General features: G+C 51.9%; 1 protein-coding gene across 1 annotated transcript in view; it reads right to left on the bottom strand.

Annotated features, from left to right (window-relative positions):
• Window positions 1–9,310, bottom strand: part of Nid1 (nidogen 1) — a 51,009-nt gene extending 41,699 nt beyond the window's left edge. Inside the window, exon 1 of the mRNA XM_069990620.1 lies at window positions 9,053–9,310. Coding sequence (XP_069846721.1) covers window positions 9,053–9,289 — 237 coding nt within the window. The 5' untranslated portion in view covers window positions 9,290–9,310. The remainder of the gene's footprint in view (window positions 1–9,052) is intronic.
• Between the last annotated feature and the right edge of the window lie 7,467 nt (window positions 9,311–16,777).

Below are 16,777 nucleotides of genomic sequence, written 5' to 3'. Positions count from 1 at the left end.
ATCACAGTTCAAAACCAACCTGGCAGGAAAGTGTGTGAGCCTCTTATCCCCAATTAACCACCAAAAAAGCCAGAAGAAGTAAACCTGTGGCTAAAATGGTAGAGGACTAACCTTGAGCAGAAAAGCTCAGGGACAGCACCCAGACCCTGAGTTCAGGCCCTAGGACTGGCACAAAAACAAAAACAAACTAACAAACAAACAAAAACCGCGGAGATGTCCAAAAAGAAACATACTCATTACCTGACTTATGTAACTGAAATCCCTCTGTACATCACTTTTATTTAAAAAATTTAAAGTTTTATGAAACTATTTGTATACTGACTGCTATTAGGAATTACATTTTGATAAAATCACAATCTTGCTATTCTGGTTTTTAAAAAGAGGCTTTTTTGAGATACACTCTGACATATTAACAATGAAATAAAATGTCTGGGAATTGCTTAAAGATAATCTAATTGGGGATAAACGAAATGTTATTGGTCACAAGTTAATACTTGTTCAAGCTGTGTGATGGGGAGTTCATTATTCCATTCTACTTCTAATATTTGAATTTTTTCCATAATAGCAGTTCAGCAAGAGAGTCAGATAGTGAGTTTGAGTCCGGTCTTAGACAAAGACAAAAGGAAGTTCAATTTTTACTAACAGAGAACAAATATGATTGAAAGTTTACCAATGGTTTTAACAGATGAGCCAAAACTCACGCCGGCAGGCGAGGTATCTTTGAGCCATGGTCCTTGACTTTGTCTTTTTTCTCCAGCTTTTTGGAGGTGTACTTGAGAAGTGTACACATTTAGGGTGGAGGGGGGATTCTGAGACACTGAGATCTGTCCACTGTGAGAAGCTGGCAGAGCATGGGCTACACTGGGTTCCCAGAGCGAAACTGAACGTTCACAGCCGGCTAGCATCCGACACTAGCCGGACCGTGAGGAAGTGATGGTACTGTCTTCTCAATAAACAGCGTGCAAGACTGGCTGTAAAGGAATGAACGTGGACCCCTGGCCTACAGGACTCACAAAACTGAACCTGACTAAAGACTTAAATGGAAAAACTGAAACCCTAAAACCCTTAAGAGACAATGTTTGGGGAGAGCTTCTTGGTGTGGTTCTTAGCAACAAAATTTGGGGGCAGGGCACTAAAAGTACAAAGCAACAAAAGCAAAAATAGGGCAGTGGGGCTGCATCCCTGCCCTGCCCTTCCCCTTCCCCTCCCCCTCCCCACCCACTTGCACTGGGCCAGCTGGTTCTGTGCTGGAGGTGCTAGCCAAAACACACCTGATCATTAAAGTTAATCAACTGTTGCAGAGCCTTGAGGCTATCCTACAGTGCCCTGCAGTCAGAGAAAAAAAAAAAAAAAAGATTAAACAAAAGCACTGTGCAGCAATTCCCAGTATTCCCTTTCCCATGTCTGTGCTAATTTTAAAAAGAAAAAAAGATCTGGGTTAGGAGACCAGACTTCAGTTCTGGTAGGAATGCTGATGAATGAAAAACTGGAGTAGGGGAAAAAAAATAGAGTTCAGCTTTTACACATGCTGGAAAAAATGTTTAGATGGCTTACAATTCCTCAGACTCTGCATGGTGGGTTCCTATTTAACCGTGTCCGTTCCACCCCCTCCCCTGTCCCATTCCCCTCCCCCTCTTCTCAGCTGAGGCCAGCCCTTCTCTGAGTGCTATCAAGACTCAACCCAGTGCCCTGATTCCCAACGCCACCAGCAAGCTCCTTGGGAAACACAGTGCAAAACCTGAGAACACCCATCTGAATTACTGAGAGAAATGATAGTTATTGATATATTATTGTAATGATATTGCTATATTACGGTAACAATGATTGCTATGCTACCACTGTAATAATAGAACATCACTAATTTATTATTAAGCTAACCAAATATTGCCTCCATGAAATTTTTGTTGATTTTGCTGTAAGGAGTAGAAATTTACTCATCACAAAGCATCTGAGAAAGGGAACTGGTTAGCTAGGTAGGGATAAAAAGTGATAGACAGGGCTGGGAAGGTGGCTCAGTGGTACACTGCTTGCCTTGCATGCACGAGGCCCTGGGTTCAATTCCTCAGCACCACATAAGCAGAAAAAGGCAGAAGTGCTGTGGCTCAAGTGGTAGGGCACTACCCTTGAGCTGAAGAGCTGAGGGACAGTGCCTAGGCCCAGAGTTCAGGCCCCACGACCGACAAAAAAAGAAAAAGTGATAGACAGCCAGCACCAGTGGCTCATGCCTGTAATCCTAGCTACTCAGGAGGCTGAGATCTGAGGATTCTGGTTCAAACCCAGACCAGACAGGAAAGTTGGTGAGACTCTTCTCTCCAATGAACCACCAGAAAGCCAGAGTGGGGCTGTGGCTCAAGTGGTAGAGCACTCATCTTGAGCTGAAGAGTTGAGGGACAGTGCCCAGGCCCAGAGTTCAAGCCCCACAACCAATAAAAAAAGTGATAGGCATCAAGCCCAGCTGGTAACAAGATTCCATCACAGTGCCTTTTGTTCCCAGAGTGCCTGGGGGCTTCTGCACAAATGCAGCTTCTTCCCACAATGCCTTGGGAAATGCAGCTTCTTCCCACAATGCCTTGAGTTCCCACTGAAACGTTTCTTACCATAATTCCTTAAGTTTCTTACCATAATTCCTTAATTCCTTAAGTGAAGAGAATGGCATTTGCACATGCACAAGCCATGGAGCAATGAGTTCACAGCCCTGGGCTCAGGTAGGAGCAGCCTAACTATAAGGGGAGGGGGTCAGTGGACTCCAGATCCTCGAGTCTCACTACTTTCTTTCATGACTTTCACTTTCAAATAAATTTACTCAGTTTACCTTCGTCACTTTTAATTCTTTGTGTGTGTGGGGGGGGGAGTGTTGTGGGGCCTGAACTCTGGGCCCAGGCACTGTCCCTCAGCTCTTCAGCTCAAGGCTAGTGCTCTACCACTTGAGCCACAGCTAGACTTCCGGCTTTTTCTGCTTATGTGGTGCTGAGGATTCAAACCCAGGGTCTTATGCATGCAAGGCAAGCGCTCTACCACTGAGCCACCTTCCCAGCCCTGTCACTTTTAATTCTTTAAGGCAGAGGGGACAAATCCGTTCCCCTAGCTGTCACCCCATCTCTTTCCAGGGCTGCAGCTCTGGCCCTGGAATCCTGCTGTCAGTATCACTTCACACTGAGGAATTGCTCATTACCAAAGTTCACCAGTAAGCTCCTACATTACGGCCCCTCATCTACCCACTCACCCTAGCACACAGCCAACAATCTGGCTTTTCATTCAAGCAGCTCAAGTCAATTATATCACAAAAGCCTGGGGGGGGGGGCATGGGCCACTCGTGGTAAACAGCTGGAAGCACTTATGATTGTTTTCACCAACTGACAAAGAGGGGGCCTGAGCTACAAACTTAGAATGGATGGGCGTTCCCATTTTAAAAGGCACTTCCTGTCTCCCTCCTTCCCTCCCACCCCCCTTCCAAGTAAGCTACAGACTGCCAGGATCTCCAGAGAAAGTAAGTCTAAATGCAGATACTTTACACACCGCCATTGGCTTCATTTTGTCCTTATATACAAACACACTGGAAGTAAGACAAAAACATCTTTGTGGCTTCCAAGAGTCCAGCAGCAGTCCCAGAGAAAAAGCAGCAGGGACCAGGGGGAAAAACTTCCAGAAGGGCACAAGAGGTACAAACAAGAAACTAGTTGGTTTTAGGCATGCAAATAGCTGTACTGAGAAAACAATGGAACTTCTACTCTGGAGGACTTGTGGTAAAAGGTAAAATAATTTAGGAAAAGGAATGGGAAAGCAACAAACATACACAGTGGATGAGAGGAGGGGCGTCTTTCACGAGGGCTGTTTGGTTTGGCTTATGAAGGGGTTTGCTATTGTTTTTAGTTTAATCCAGCCAGGCCTGTGCTGACTATGCACTACCTACGAGGCTGAGATCTGAGGATCACACTTTGAAGCCAACTTAGGCAGGAAAGTCCACGTAACCACAAAAAAGCCAGAAGTGTAGCTGTGGCTCAACTGGTAAAGTACCAGCCTTGATGTCCTGAGTTCATGCTCCAGTACACACACACACACACACACACACACACACACACACACACACACACACACACACACACACACACACACACACACACACACACACACACACACACACACACACACACACACACACACACACACACACACACACACACACACACGGCACAGCTTCTGACTCAGGTGATCTCAGCCTGGTCGGCTGAATCCAGGGACAGGAAATTCTCCCAGGTGATCTCAGTAAATCCTCAGACGCCAAAGGCAAATGCTGGCATTCTCCGGCTAGAGATGACTCGCTTTCCATCTATGGAGAGCGTTCTCCAAACAAGCACGTCAACCTTTTTTTTTTTTTTTCTGAAAGGCGCTGACTTTTCTGGTATTCACAACTTAACTAAAGCAGGAGAAACGCTAATTAGCATCCCAGCCTCTATTTGTCTCTGCTCCAAATCATTCCCTCCAAGGGTCACTCTGAAATCAATCACCCAGGGCCAGGAAAGAAAGGACTAAGGGTTACCGACAGTACGCTCAGGCAGAAACTCCCTCTAAGGAGCAGCAGCGGAGTCTCACAGCCAGGCCACCACGTCCCCTAGGGAAGATCCCCTCCCCGCCCCCAGGAGATCGAATCATCTCTGGGGAATTAGCTCGCTCCCCTTAGGCGATGAGGCCTTACAACCAGAACTGAGATAAAGACCAGCCAGGCAGCACCTGCAGCTGGGACTCAGTTACAGACCTTTTGTCCCCCACCCAATTCCTCCACTATCTACACCCGGCTCCTGACCGTTCCCTAAGCTGGCTAGAGATACATTAAACTGATATCTTCCTTTGACACTGGGCCTCTTAAAACCCCCTCCTCTCTCGACCCTGCATAGCGTCTCTTCATGTAGCACTGACATTCTCCTATCCTAAAACACTTTCGTGTCTTGTCTGAATTCTTCTTTTGCTGGACACAGGATCAAGGCAGCTACCTGTGCTGTCTCTCCAGTAACTAGATGAATTTTCGACATTTGAAGAGGGTTGGAAGTCTTTCACGTTGTTTTTCAGACAGTGGCTTGCAATGTAGCCCAAGCTGGCCTCAAACGTTCAATCCTCCTGCCTCCACTTCCTGAGTGCTGGGATTACAGGCACCTACTAGTATGCCTGGCCAGTGGTACTTCACATTTTAACTACTGGCATTCCACCAAAGAGCTCTCCCTGTCAGGAAGACAGGGAGGGAAGGAAAGAAGGAAGCTGTTCCTTTTGGCAAGCTCTAGAGAATACTGTCTTCTTAGCAACTGGGGTGCAGAAATCAGGGCTCTATTGTGCAATGGGAGCTTGGTATTAGCAATATCTTAATTGAATGTATAAGATATAGGGGAAAAGCTCAGCACCCCATGCCTTCTGTTTCTGCCAGGAGAGGCTACAAGAGATCTGGCAGCAGGGTGGGCAGCTGTGGGGAGCCGGCCTGTGGCACACCAAGACCCACAGCACAGTCCACACAGATAGAAGGCCCATGGCTGGGGCTTGCACTGAGGGAGACAAACCACAGCATGAGAGCCAGTGAGAGGCTGGGCAGATGTACTGCCAGGGAATGGATTTCAGAAAGCACAAACGGAGGCTGGGAAGGAGCTAGAAGGCACGGACAGTTCTACCCGGGCTCTGCGGTATGGCTCCGCTCCTATTCCTTATATGTGAGAGGGTCTCACCTGCAGCTCTGATCCTCACTCCAGCCTCCTGCCCTTCCCAGAACTGACCTCTACCATCCTTTACCCCTGCTAACATATTTGGGGGGGGGATTTCTGCAGGCTCCAAAGTCCCCATCCTGAACTTCCATTTCAGAACCCTGATGGCTCCATGTGATTATTGGACTACTATCTTATCCCATATTATACTATGGGCATATATATATATATATATATATATATATATATATATATATATATATATATATATATATGCTCTGAAGGGACGAAACACACCGCTTATTTCCAAGCTCTACGGCCAAAACTTTGAGTTGGTACACTTTTTAAAAAATGAGTCAAATATCTATGGAATGAATAATCTTAACACTAAAAAGTCCCAAAAAAGTAAATGTACTGGGCTGGGAATGTGGCTCAGTGACAGAGTGCTTGCCTCACATTCATGAAGCCCTGGGTTCGATGCCTCAGGACCATATACACAGAAAAGGCTGGAAGTGGTACTGTGGCTCAAGCATAAAAGAAGTTCATGGACAATGCCCAGGCCCTGAGTTCAAGCCCAGGACTGGCAAAAAAAAAAAAAAAAAAAAAGTAAATGTACTTAGTATTGGGGTCATTTAATCAAAAAAAAAAAGATCCAAGATTTCAAAATAATTTATTAAAAATATTAAGGTCCAAGATAAAATGGGTGTTGCAGATAATCTTGTCAAGCCTCTTCCTTTCCTAAACAAAAATTTGATGAAGATTCTAAGAGTCATGAAGTGATTTAACTTGACTTCATCTGTAAGTCAGCCAATATGGTTCACCAATTACCTCTCAGCCCCCACTGGAAAGGAATACTGTGTCCTGGATCCTGGGTTCCACCAGCCACCGCTGGGCACGTGGGAAGCAGGCACCCCTTCCTCCGTGGTCCCCACCAGAAGCTGAGGCAAGGCTCAGGCTTGGTGAACAGGGAATGGAGCATGGAACTTCACCCCTGCCTCTCTACCCCCACCCCTCCAGAGTCCTCGCTCAGGGAATGACCAACCAGGACAACCTCAGCTGGTAAGCTTCCTGCCTGTCAGTGTGGTGCTGCTCCAGGTGAACAACTAGAGGTGTGTGTGCCTGTGTGCACAAGCGTGCATGTGGGTTGTGAGATGTGTTCAGGAGAGAAGTATAAATCCTTTTGTTATCAAGGATATCCTTTTCATTTTCTATGGCGTGAAGGATTTTTATCTCCCCATTAAACAATAACGAGTTCATTTTTTCCAGTTTTATGAATCAAAGACAAATGATTGGGTCTGCAATAAAGCCGGCATCCAGGAATTCCTCCTCCGACCTCCCCGTCAGTCCCATCAGCGGGAGAGAGCCAGCAGGGTCAGGCTGAGATGAAGACCTTTTGCGCACAGGAAGGAAATGTTTTTTATGGCTCTGCATAACTTTATTAGTTTTGCAACCCTCACCCAGGGAGCTCTGAGTGTATTCGCTCAGCAGCAGCAGGACTCATGGGAAAGCTCCAGGGTGGGAAGAAGAGCCAATCGTGGTGGTGGGAATAAGCAGCTCATCTCAGAGTCAGACCTTACCACACAGGGAGCCTGCAGGGCTCACAGGGGTCTGGTAACCAAGATGGCCCCTGCCCTTTCCACAGTACCCTTTCCCAACAATGCCCTCCTCCTGTCACACCCAGCCTGCAGGACTCTGTGTGTGATCCCATTCGATCAGCAGCTCAACAACGTGTTGGTTTTAGAACCCCATTATACTCATGTCTTGTGTGTGTGTGTGTGTGTGTGTGTGTGTGTGTGTGTGTGTGTGTGAGCGCTCGTGCACGCCCGCACAATACTGGGGCTTGAACTCAGGACCTCACACTCTTGCTTGGCTTTTCTGCTCGAGCCTGGCATTCTAGCACGTTTCTGCCTGGGCTGGTTAATAGGCATGACGGCCAGCACCCTCCCTCCATGAGTGTTACACAGCTCACCTCCGCCAGTATCTGTCACATGAGAAATTGAAGCTGAGAAACACTTCAATATATATACCATTCACACAGCGGGCCCATTACACGCTCACCTCGGTGACATTATTTGTCATGAACATAATTGTCCTTTTCAAACCAACAATCTCCAGGGAGAGAAGTGCTTGCTTTGCATTTTGGCAAATCCATCTGATGTCTGGCTTAATGCGTGGTGGCTGGGTTCTGAGATCCTCGTGTGTGCGTGTGTGTGTGTGTGTGTGTGTGTGTGTGTGTGGTGACAGACACACGTACGTGTCACGCATGTGTGGTGTGTGTCACGCGTGTGTCCTGCAGCTGCTCCACTATATCCGTGGGTCAGAGTGAGGGCGACAGCCACAGCCACATCTCTGTGTGGGGAGGCCTGGGCCTCGCGGGTCACCGCCCGCCAGTCACAGCGTCACAGCCTGAGAACGGCTGGCTTGGAGAGGCTGCACTCCCAGGACTGCGATCCCGGCTCTCCGTGATTTTCTCACTGCGGTGGGTTCCCCAAAACGCCAGGGTCCCCCCTGCCGGGTACCCGGCAGACCCAGGCTCGTGCCCGGGGGTCCCGCAGACACCCCGCCGGCTCCTGCCGCCGGGAGAGGGGCGCTGCGCCGGCCCGGGCCGGCTCCACGCGGCGGGGACACCGGCTGCGGGCCGGAGCGGACGCCCCCCCCGCGGCCCCCCACTTCTGGAATGCGCCGCTCTCTATTAGATCCACATGGTGCGGGCTGGAGAGGGAGGGAGGGCGGGCGGCGGTCCCGCGGGACCCGGCTCGGTGCCCGCCCGGCCGCTCCTCCTCCGCCCCCCCCCCCGAGGTGACACTCGCCTGGCCGCGGGAAGCTGGGCCCGGGGCGCCCGGCGCCCTCAGCCGTGACCTCGGGACTCGGAGCCGCGCCAGCGAGGGCGGAGCCGCTGCCCGCGCGGACCCGGGCCCCACGCCGCGCGCGGGCCGGGCTGGACCGTCCTTGTCCCGCCGGGGCTCCGCGCCCCCGGAGCGAGGCACCCGGGTCCCCGAAGGGAGCCGCGGGACCAAGAAGCGCGGGCCGCCGGGGAGGGGCCGCGCGGAGCCCCGGGATCCCAGCGGGGCGCACGGAGCGGCGCAGACCCGGCGCGCGGGCCCCACTCCCCGGGCACCGACGGCCAGGCAGCGGCCGAGCGCAGAGCCCCTCGCGCCCCGCGTCCGCCCCAGCCCGGTCCCCGGCTTCCCCGCGCCCTCCCCGCCCGGCGCCTCGACCCCGGCGATCCGCGTCGGCCCCAGCCCGGTCCCCGGCGCCCCGCATCCTCCCCTCCCGGCTTCCCCGCGCCCTCCCCGCCCGGCGCCTCGAACCCCCGGCGCCCCGCATCCTCTCCGCCCGGCCTCCCCGCGCCCCACCGCCGCCAGACTCACGTAGACCGAGGCGACGTCCGAGTCGTCGTAAAAGCGGAGCCCGGGGCCCCGCAGCTCCAGGGCCGGGGAGACCACGTCGTCCCCCGCCGCCAGCTCCTGGTCCCCGTGGCCGGGCCCGAAGGGGAAGAGCCCACGGAGGCCCAGCCCGCGCCCAGGCCCCGCCAGCAGCAGCGGCAGCAGCAGCGCCCGCAGCGCCCGCGTCCACGCCGCCCCGCGCCGGCTGCCCGTCGCCCGCATCGTCCCCGGCTGAGGTCCCGACCGAGGTCCCTGGCTGAGGTCCGGGCAGAGGTCCGGGCCGACCCCGCGCGGGGGAGGGAGGCGGGGTGTAACCCGACGCGCGGGGCGGCCCGCGGTGGTCCCACCCCGGGGGAGGGGAGGGCGGCGCCCCGCCCCGTCCACCCCCGCGCGGCGCTGCGGCCCGGGGTGGGCGGGAGCGCGAGGGGCCCGCGCACGGCGTCGGCCCCGCCGGGGTCGGAGTATGGCGAGGGTATGGGGCAGAAGCTGCGCTCACCCAGTCCCCGGGGGGCCTCGCCCTGGGTCCCCTGGACGTGGAGGTCTCGCCAGCCCGACCAGGGCGCGTGAGGCTCCGTGGGACCCAGTGCCTGCCCAGGCAGAAGGAACGGGGTCCCTCCCACCCGACCCGGGGCTGGAGGCCAGGAACTTGGGAGGCACGGGTCCGAGAAAAGCCTAGACTAAAAACCCTGGGAGCCTGAGCCGGCTCTGGGGCCGGGAGGAGGCCGGGGATGGAGAATCTTCGAGAGAGCCTGGAGAGATCAGCCATTGGTGAGGTGGATAGCGAGGCCGCAGGTCTGCTAGAGGCCCAGGGCAGCCGTGGGCACCGCGAGGGGAGAAGGAGCAGGGCCTGCGGACAGGTTTGCCAACCCGGCTGGGGCAGACGTGAGCTCCCCCGGCCCACGGGGTCTGGGAAACCCCTGCTTGCGGGCTCAGGGGGCTGGGAAGGGATCTGGCGGACGGTCTGAGCTGGGAATATTCTGGAAAGGAGCCCTACGCCTGCAGAAAACACAAAGACAAAGCAAACGCGCCTCCCCGTGCGGTCTTGACCTTTCCTTTTCCTTTTTGGCATCACTAGGGTTTGAACTCACGGCCTTACACAATCAGAAGCTCCACCTCTTGAGCCACACCAGCCTGGGTGTGTGTGGCGTTGTCATCCGCCCTTGACACCCGTTCTTTCTCTCTGGAGTTCCCAGGTAGCCAGGGACACAGGGTTCCCCAGGTATACCCCAGGACACAGACTACCCCACGGCTTTTCACATCCAGAGACGTTAAATCATCCTGCCAAGGCCACACAGCCAGGAGCCAGAGGTGATGGAGATGCTCCAGCCAGACACTCCCGGTGATGGTCATTCAGTCATGGAGCTGGGGATGGAATCCAGGGCCTCCAACGCGCTCAATACCACCTCTGTACCACGGTGCCCCTGCCGTGCCCCTTGCAGCCTGGCTTGTCCCCACTACCTTAAGTGGCCTCCTCTGTATTGCTACATTTCTCTCCCTTGTTAGAGTGACTAATGCAGTCTGCTGTCAGATCCAGAACCCCAGCTCTCCCTTCCCGGTCTTCCCCCCAAGATGCCCTCTCTGGCTCCGCTCCACACCATCTGGGCTGACTGCTTCCCTGTTCTTCCAGTTCAGGTCATCTGGGTGCAGCACCCCACCTTCCACAGGCTGAGAACCACGTCAGGAAGGTTTGGTTAATAAGTTAGCTTTGTGCCGGTACCAGGGCCTGAATTCAGGGCCTGGGCATGGTTCTTTAGTTTTTTCCACTCAAGACTGGTACTCTACCACCTGGGCCACAGCTCCTCTTCTGGCTTTCTGGGGGGGTTGTTTTTGCTGGTTAATTAAAGAGTCTCACCAATGTTCCTACCTTAGCTGGTTTAGAACCCAGATCCTCCTATCTCAGCCTCCTGAGTAGCCAGGATTCCCCATGTGAGCCACCCGTCCCTGCTTCCATAAGGAATTTTCTTCAGCTACCCTCACAAGCTTCCAGCCCGAGGGTGCAGAGAATTCATGTCCTCCAGCTGCGTGCCCCCCACAGCAATCCCTTCTCCAACGGGCTCTCCACCCCATTAGGAATGGTCAGAGCCCCTGAAGCCCTTGCAGGTGCAGGCTTTCTCCCTTTACGGTACTGAGACAGCTGCTGAAATGCCTATTGGTCCACAGAATTTCCCTGGGGGAATGTGAGGCAGAGCTTTCCTCCCTGCAGCTGGTTCAGCACGATCCTCAAATCCAGCCCCGCTGAGGTCTGGGCTCCTATTTACCAACAGTAAACACCGTCTTTACCATTTGCTCAGGTTTACTGTCAAAGAATTATTGTGAGAATCAGATAAGATAGCCCACAAAGTCCTCGGGGAGCGTAGAGCAGGGCACAATGTCTATAATCAGCAGGCTCTCCTCATTATCGAAGCGTGTGGGTTGCATGATTCTGATTATTTCAGCGTTAACCGAGCATATCCCATGACATGAGTCAGACATTGTGCTGGGAATCTGAAGGACCATCACCACGAGGTACAGCCCCGTCAGGGAGAATCTTCCCATTATGTTGGGCAAGGTGTGCCTCAGGAGATAGATACCCAAAGAGCAGGACGAGATACCACTGTCTGGATTCCTGCTTCTGCAAAGGGCCATATATAGCTCTGAGCTGAAAACTGATGTCATTGCACAAGCGAGGTGCAGGGACTATAGGCATCACATACCCACCCAGCTTCAGAGCTGATGGAAGAGCTAGGATTTTAATCTCTTTGTGTAACACAAAGCTGACTCTTTCTGCCACACCCATCTGCCTATCTGGACAGACCCAGTTGGTGCCGTTGAGTTAGAAACCTCAATGTCCACTCACAAGTGGACACATTCGCTTCACTGTTTATACCCTGCAAATATTAATGTGTGCTCTTGTTCTCCGTGCCTGCCAGCTGGGCTGCTGGAGTCTAGCCTGTACTGTAAACTGGCTGTCATCTATTTATAGGCCAGTCTCTTCACAGAGTCCAGTCCTTGTGGGATGTCCAAGCTGGGGTTCCCTACCAGGTCAGCACGGGTGTGCCCCTGTTACTCCTTTAGGATTTATCATTCCCAGCTGGGATTTGGTGGCTCACAGCTCTAATCCTAGCTACTCATGAAGTTCAGATCTGGGAATTGAGGTTCAAAGCCAGCCCAAGCATGAAAGTCTATGAGACTCATCTCCATGAACTGCAAACAAACAAAAAACAATAACAAAACAAAAAAAAAAAACTAAAAATGGAGCTGTGGCTCAAGTGGTAGACTGCTAGCTTTACATGAAAAGGCCAAGGTGCATCTCAAGGCCTTGAGTTCGAGTCTCAGCACTGACATACACACACACACACACACACACACACACACACATGCACACACACATATACACATTATCATTCCAGGGATAATGTTCATTACAGAGTACTCTGTTTCATATTATTTGCTGGACATTTGCTGAGTGTAGATAATAAGATAGCCTTTCTTCTTGAGCCATTTCAGTTGGATTTTCCCAGATGGAAGCTCTTTGGGGCAAGGACCATGTGTCCTGATTATTTTTTCTGAGTTCATAGAGCCTCGCCGATGCTTCCTGCACACAAATAAAAGTTGAATGCTTAAGACCTCAGTGGTGCCTTTTAGGAATCATTCCAAGCTTGTAACCCCTATTACTTGAGAACAGAGGCAGGAGGATCACTAGTTCCAGACACTTGCCCTTCGTGCATAAAGAAAACTTGCCTTGACAGTCTCTCCCTCCTTCCCTTTCTGCCTCCCACACCCCTCTCTTTGTCTCTCTGTGTCTGTCTGTCTGTCTATCTCTCTCTCTGGTGTCCTGGGGCTTGAACTCAGGGCCTGGGCACTGTCCCTGAGCTTCTTTTGCTCAAAGCTATCACTTTGCCACTTGAGCCACAGCACCACTTCCAGCTTTTTCAGTGTATGTAGTACTGAGGAATCGAGCCCAGGGCTTCATGCATTCTAGGCAAGCACTCTACACTAAGCCACCTTCCCAGTCCTCCTATATATCTTGAGTGTCTCTTCATTCATGACACTGGAGGGTTGTGCATTCCTAACACTATAAAACCAGAAATGCTTGACCTTAGCTGCTGGCTGGGACCATTCTATCCAGGGCTTTCACTTGACTTCACCCAAGCTGGGCCCTGCTCCTAAGGCTGGTGGGAAAAAGCCAGAGGTGGGATCACAGTCCATTAGTGTTAAGAGAGAGCTAATGCTCTGAGAGCACTCAGATTTGCATCAGGGGAAAGTGAGGATTTCCAATTAGACATGCAAGGTTTGGCCTTGAAGAACCAAGAGGGAAAGGGCTTATGACCTGCGGTTGCTGTTCAGGATTTTTGCTGGAGGAGGGAAATTAACAACTTCCCGGGACAGGAAAGATACCCTGCAGGTCAGCAGGAAGAGGAAGCAGGTGGCCTCCTGTTGTGTCCAGCGGGCAGGCCCCAGCTTGCTTGAGCTCAAGCTACAGGGGCTCCCTGAGCTCAAAGAAAACCAGAGAGGACTTGGGAGTGGGGCCCCATCAATTCTTGGCACAATCTTGTTGCTGATTAACGAGGGACAAGTGCCCTGGATTTGTCTGCTTGGGCTGGCTTGGAACCATGATCCTCAGATCTCAGCGTCCTGAGTAGGATTACAGACATAAGCCACCAGCACCTACCAGCTTGAAGTTTGGGATCTCCAGAGCCGACATAGTGTGACAGCTTATTATTGGACACTTCCATCTGACAAGTAATAAGGCATTGAAGCATCAAGAGAGAAATGGCAAGGTGGAATAAGAGTCCTTTTAATTGACTATGGTTAGCTGTATTGGTTCACCTCCTGTAAATTATATGTATATAACACATTATAAATGCAAGGTGTGATTTTTTATAGTGATAACATGTCATTATCCTAGATCATGTTTAACAGTTTTACCGCAGACTGATGAAAGCTTTGTCACAGACCCCGGCCGGGCCCTAGGCCTGAGCTTTTGAGGAGCCTCTGTTGTGGAAGATGTCCAGCCCATTCCCTCCAAGCCATCCTGGGCCACCACCCTGGCCTCTCACCCCGGCAGTCTCTTCTTCCAGGAAGTCCTCCCCTCCTCTGAGCCTTTGAGTCATGCCCTGCCCATCTCCCAAGCCCCTGTCTATCTCCTCTGTTTGCTGCATCTTTCCAGATCCCCGGGGAAGACAGGCCTGGCCTCACACAGGGAAGACAGACTAACAGCCCTGTGCATGCACGCTGCAGGATGGTGACCAGCTACAGCAGCCCGCCTGAGGTAGGGTGCTTTCCAGGGATCAAAGTTCATGCCACCCCCCATCTGGAGGCCTAGAAGTCCAACGCCAAGTTGCCAGCCCCTTGGGACATTGTCATGAGGCAGGAAGTAAAAGGTAAGAGCCTGCCTCCACTCCAGGAGCGCTTTCCATAGCAGCCCCTGAGCGAGGCCCCCAGTGACCTCAGCCCTCCCTTAGATCCCCTCCCAAATCCCGTATTGGGCCAGGCACCAGTGGCTCACACTGGTAATCCTAGCTATTCTGGTGGCTGAGATCTGAGGATCACAGTTTGAAACCAGCCAAGATAGGAAAGTCGATGAGACTCTTAACTCCAGTTAAGCACCAAAAACCAGCAGTGGAGCTGTGGCTCAAGTGGTAGAGCAATATCCTGAAAAAAAAAAAAAACCTCAGTGCCAGTGCCCAGGCCCTGAGTTCCAGCCCCAGGAACAGCAACAGCACGCACACACACACACACGCACACACACACACACACACACACACACACACACACACATATACTGTATTGGATATTGGAGTTGCATTCTAACATAGCACATTGGGGGGCATATTCAGACCCAAGGGCTCTTGTTTCTCATTTTCATCATTGTATTGAGCAAAACAAGGGCCCAAGTCCCTTGTGTGTGTGGGTCCTGCCACCGCAGCCAGCACACAGTAGATGCTCATGAAATGCTCACTGAGAATAAGTGATTTTGAATAGAAACTGCCCTGTCCATGAGGAAGCTTACTTAATGACAACCCTGAGCCAGCTGCCACCAGGGCCACCTCCCAGCATTGTCAGTGCCAGGGCTGGGTGGGGGACCAAGCCTCTGGTCCCGGGTCCTGAAGTAGACATGGCATGTGTCGCTGTGGGTTTCAAACCAAAGTCATTAAAAATGACTGCAAGGAACACAGTGTCTTTACTTGTCTGGAAACAGGACCCAGCTCCTCTGGTAACGCTGAGGGGCAAAACCCTGTGCCGATGACGTTGTTCCAGGTGAAGGGAGGTGTGCAAAACAGAGGTGAGGACAGATACCGACTAAGGAAGGGAGGCGCTTGTGTGTGTGGCAGGTGAACTTTCTTCTGACCCAGAACTTGTTCAGATATGGTTTTCTTAGAGCAACATGCTCTTTCTACTAAAAGCATGCCTTCCATGAGATTGCATCTCTCTCTCTCTCTCTCACTCTCTCTCTCTTTCACACACACACACACACACACACACACACACACACACACACACACACACACACACACGCCTGCTCCCGTCCATGAGAGCTTGCACATAAGGAAACAGAAACTACTGAGTCCCCGCATTCTTTCGGTCTTGGTGACCCGGGTCGGTGTGTGGAGCCTGGGTCCTCTTCCTCCATCTGCAAGACCAGCATGCGAAGCCCCCCCCACCCCGCACCCTCACCCTGCTCAGCAGCAGACCAAATATGGTGCTGTGCTCCAGCTCAGAGCCCAGCACAGCCCCAGGGGTGTCACAAGAACCCGGAACACAAATATTTACCCATAGAGGAGAGGACCCCCCAGGAGGACAAGTGGCTGACCCGCTGACAGATCGCCTTCTGGGTTTACTCTGAATTTATGGTATGGAAAACAAAGGAAGAATGAGAAATGGGTCCAAGCACTTGTTTGGAAAAGCAGCAGCCGGCTGGTCGCTCTGTGAAGCCTCTCATCCTGCTTCATGGGAGACCCTGCTGCTCAGGGGGTCAGCCCCCCCCCAGCTCCCCCCTGCCCTCTAGCCACAGGGAGCAGTCACATTTCAGAAGTAAATTCCTCTCTTTGAAACTTGTTTTTATGCCAGTGGCCAGTGGCTCACGCCCATAATCCTTGCTACCCAGTTTGAGATGTGAGGATCTTGGTTCAAAGCCAGCCCAGACAGAAAAGTCTGTGAGACTCTTATCTCCATTCACCATACACAAAGCTGAAAGTGGAGCTGTGACTCAAGTGGTAGACATCTGTTAAAAATAACCAAGGGGAACCAGGCACTGTGGCTCACGCCTGTAATCCTAGCTACTCAGGAGGCTGAGATCTGAGGATTACGGTTCAAAGCCAGCCTGGGCAGGAAAGTCTGTGAGACTCTTATCTCCAATAAACCACCAGAAAACTAGAAGTGGCGCTGTGGCTCAAGTGGTAGAGGGCTCACCTTGAGCTGAAGAGCTGAGGGACAGTGCCCAGGTCCAGAGTTCAAGCCCCATGACCAACAAAAACAAACAAACTAAGGGGCAGTGTATAGGCCCCTACTTCAAGCTCCAGAACCAGCACCAAAACAAACAAATAAACTTGTATATTAAACATTACCAGCTCTCTATTACATTTACTTTGCACTAAATCTATAGGCTTTTCCCTTTTTCATTGTAAAAAAAATCCATGATTAAAAATAGATTCAAGCATTCAGAAGCATAGAATAAAAAAACAAATTTCCCCTCTCCTTTTATTCCATCCCATACTCACAGGTAAGGAG

The sequence above is a fragment of the Dipodomys merriami genome, unplaced genomic scaffold (assembly GCF_024711535.1).
Source record: "Dipodomys merriami isolate MVZ:Mamm:240054 unplaced genomic scaffold, mDipMer1.0.p SCAF_4, whole genome shotgun sequence".
In the NCBI taxonomy this organism is placed as follows: Eukaryota; Metazoa; Chordata; class Mammalia; order Rodentia; family Heteromyidae; genus Dipodomys; species Dipodomys merriami.
Note: the sequence above shows the minus strand (reverse complement) of the source record. Positions and strands in the feature narration are given on the sequence as shown.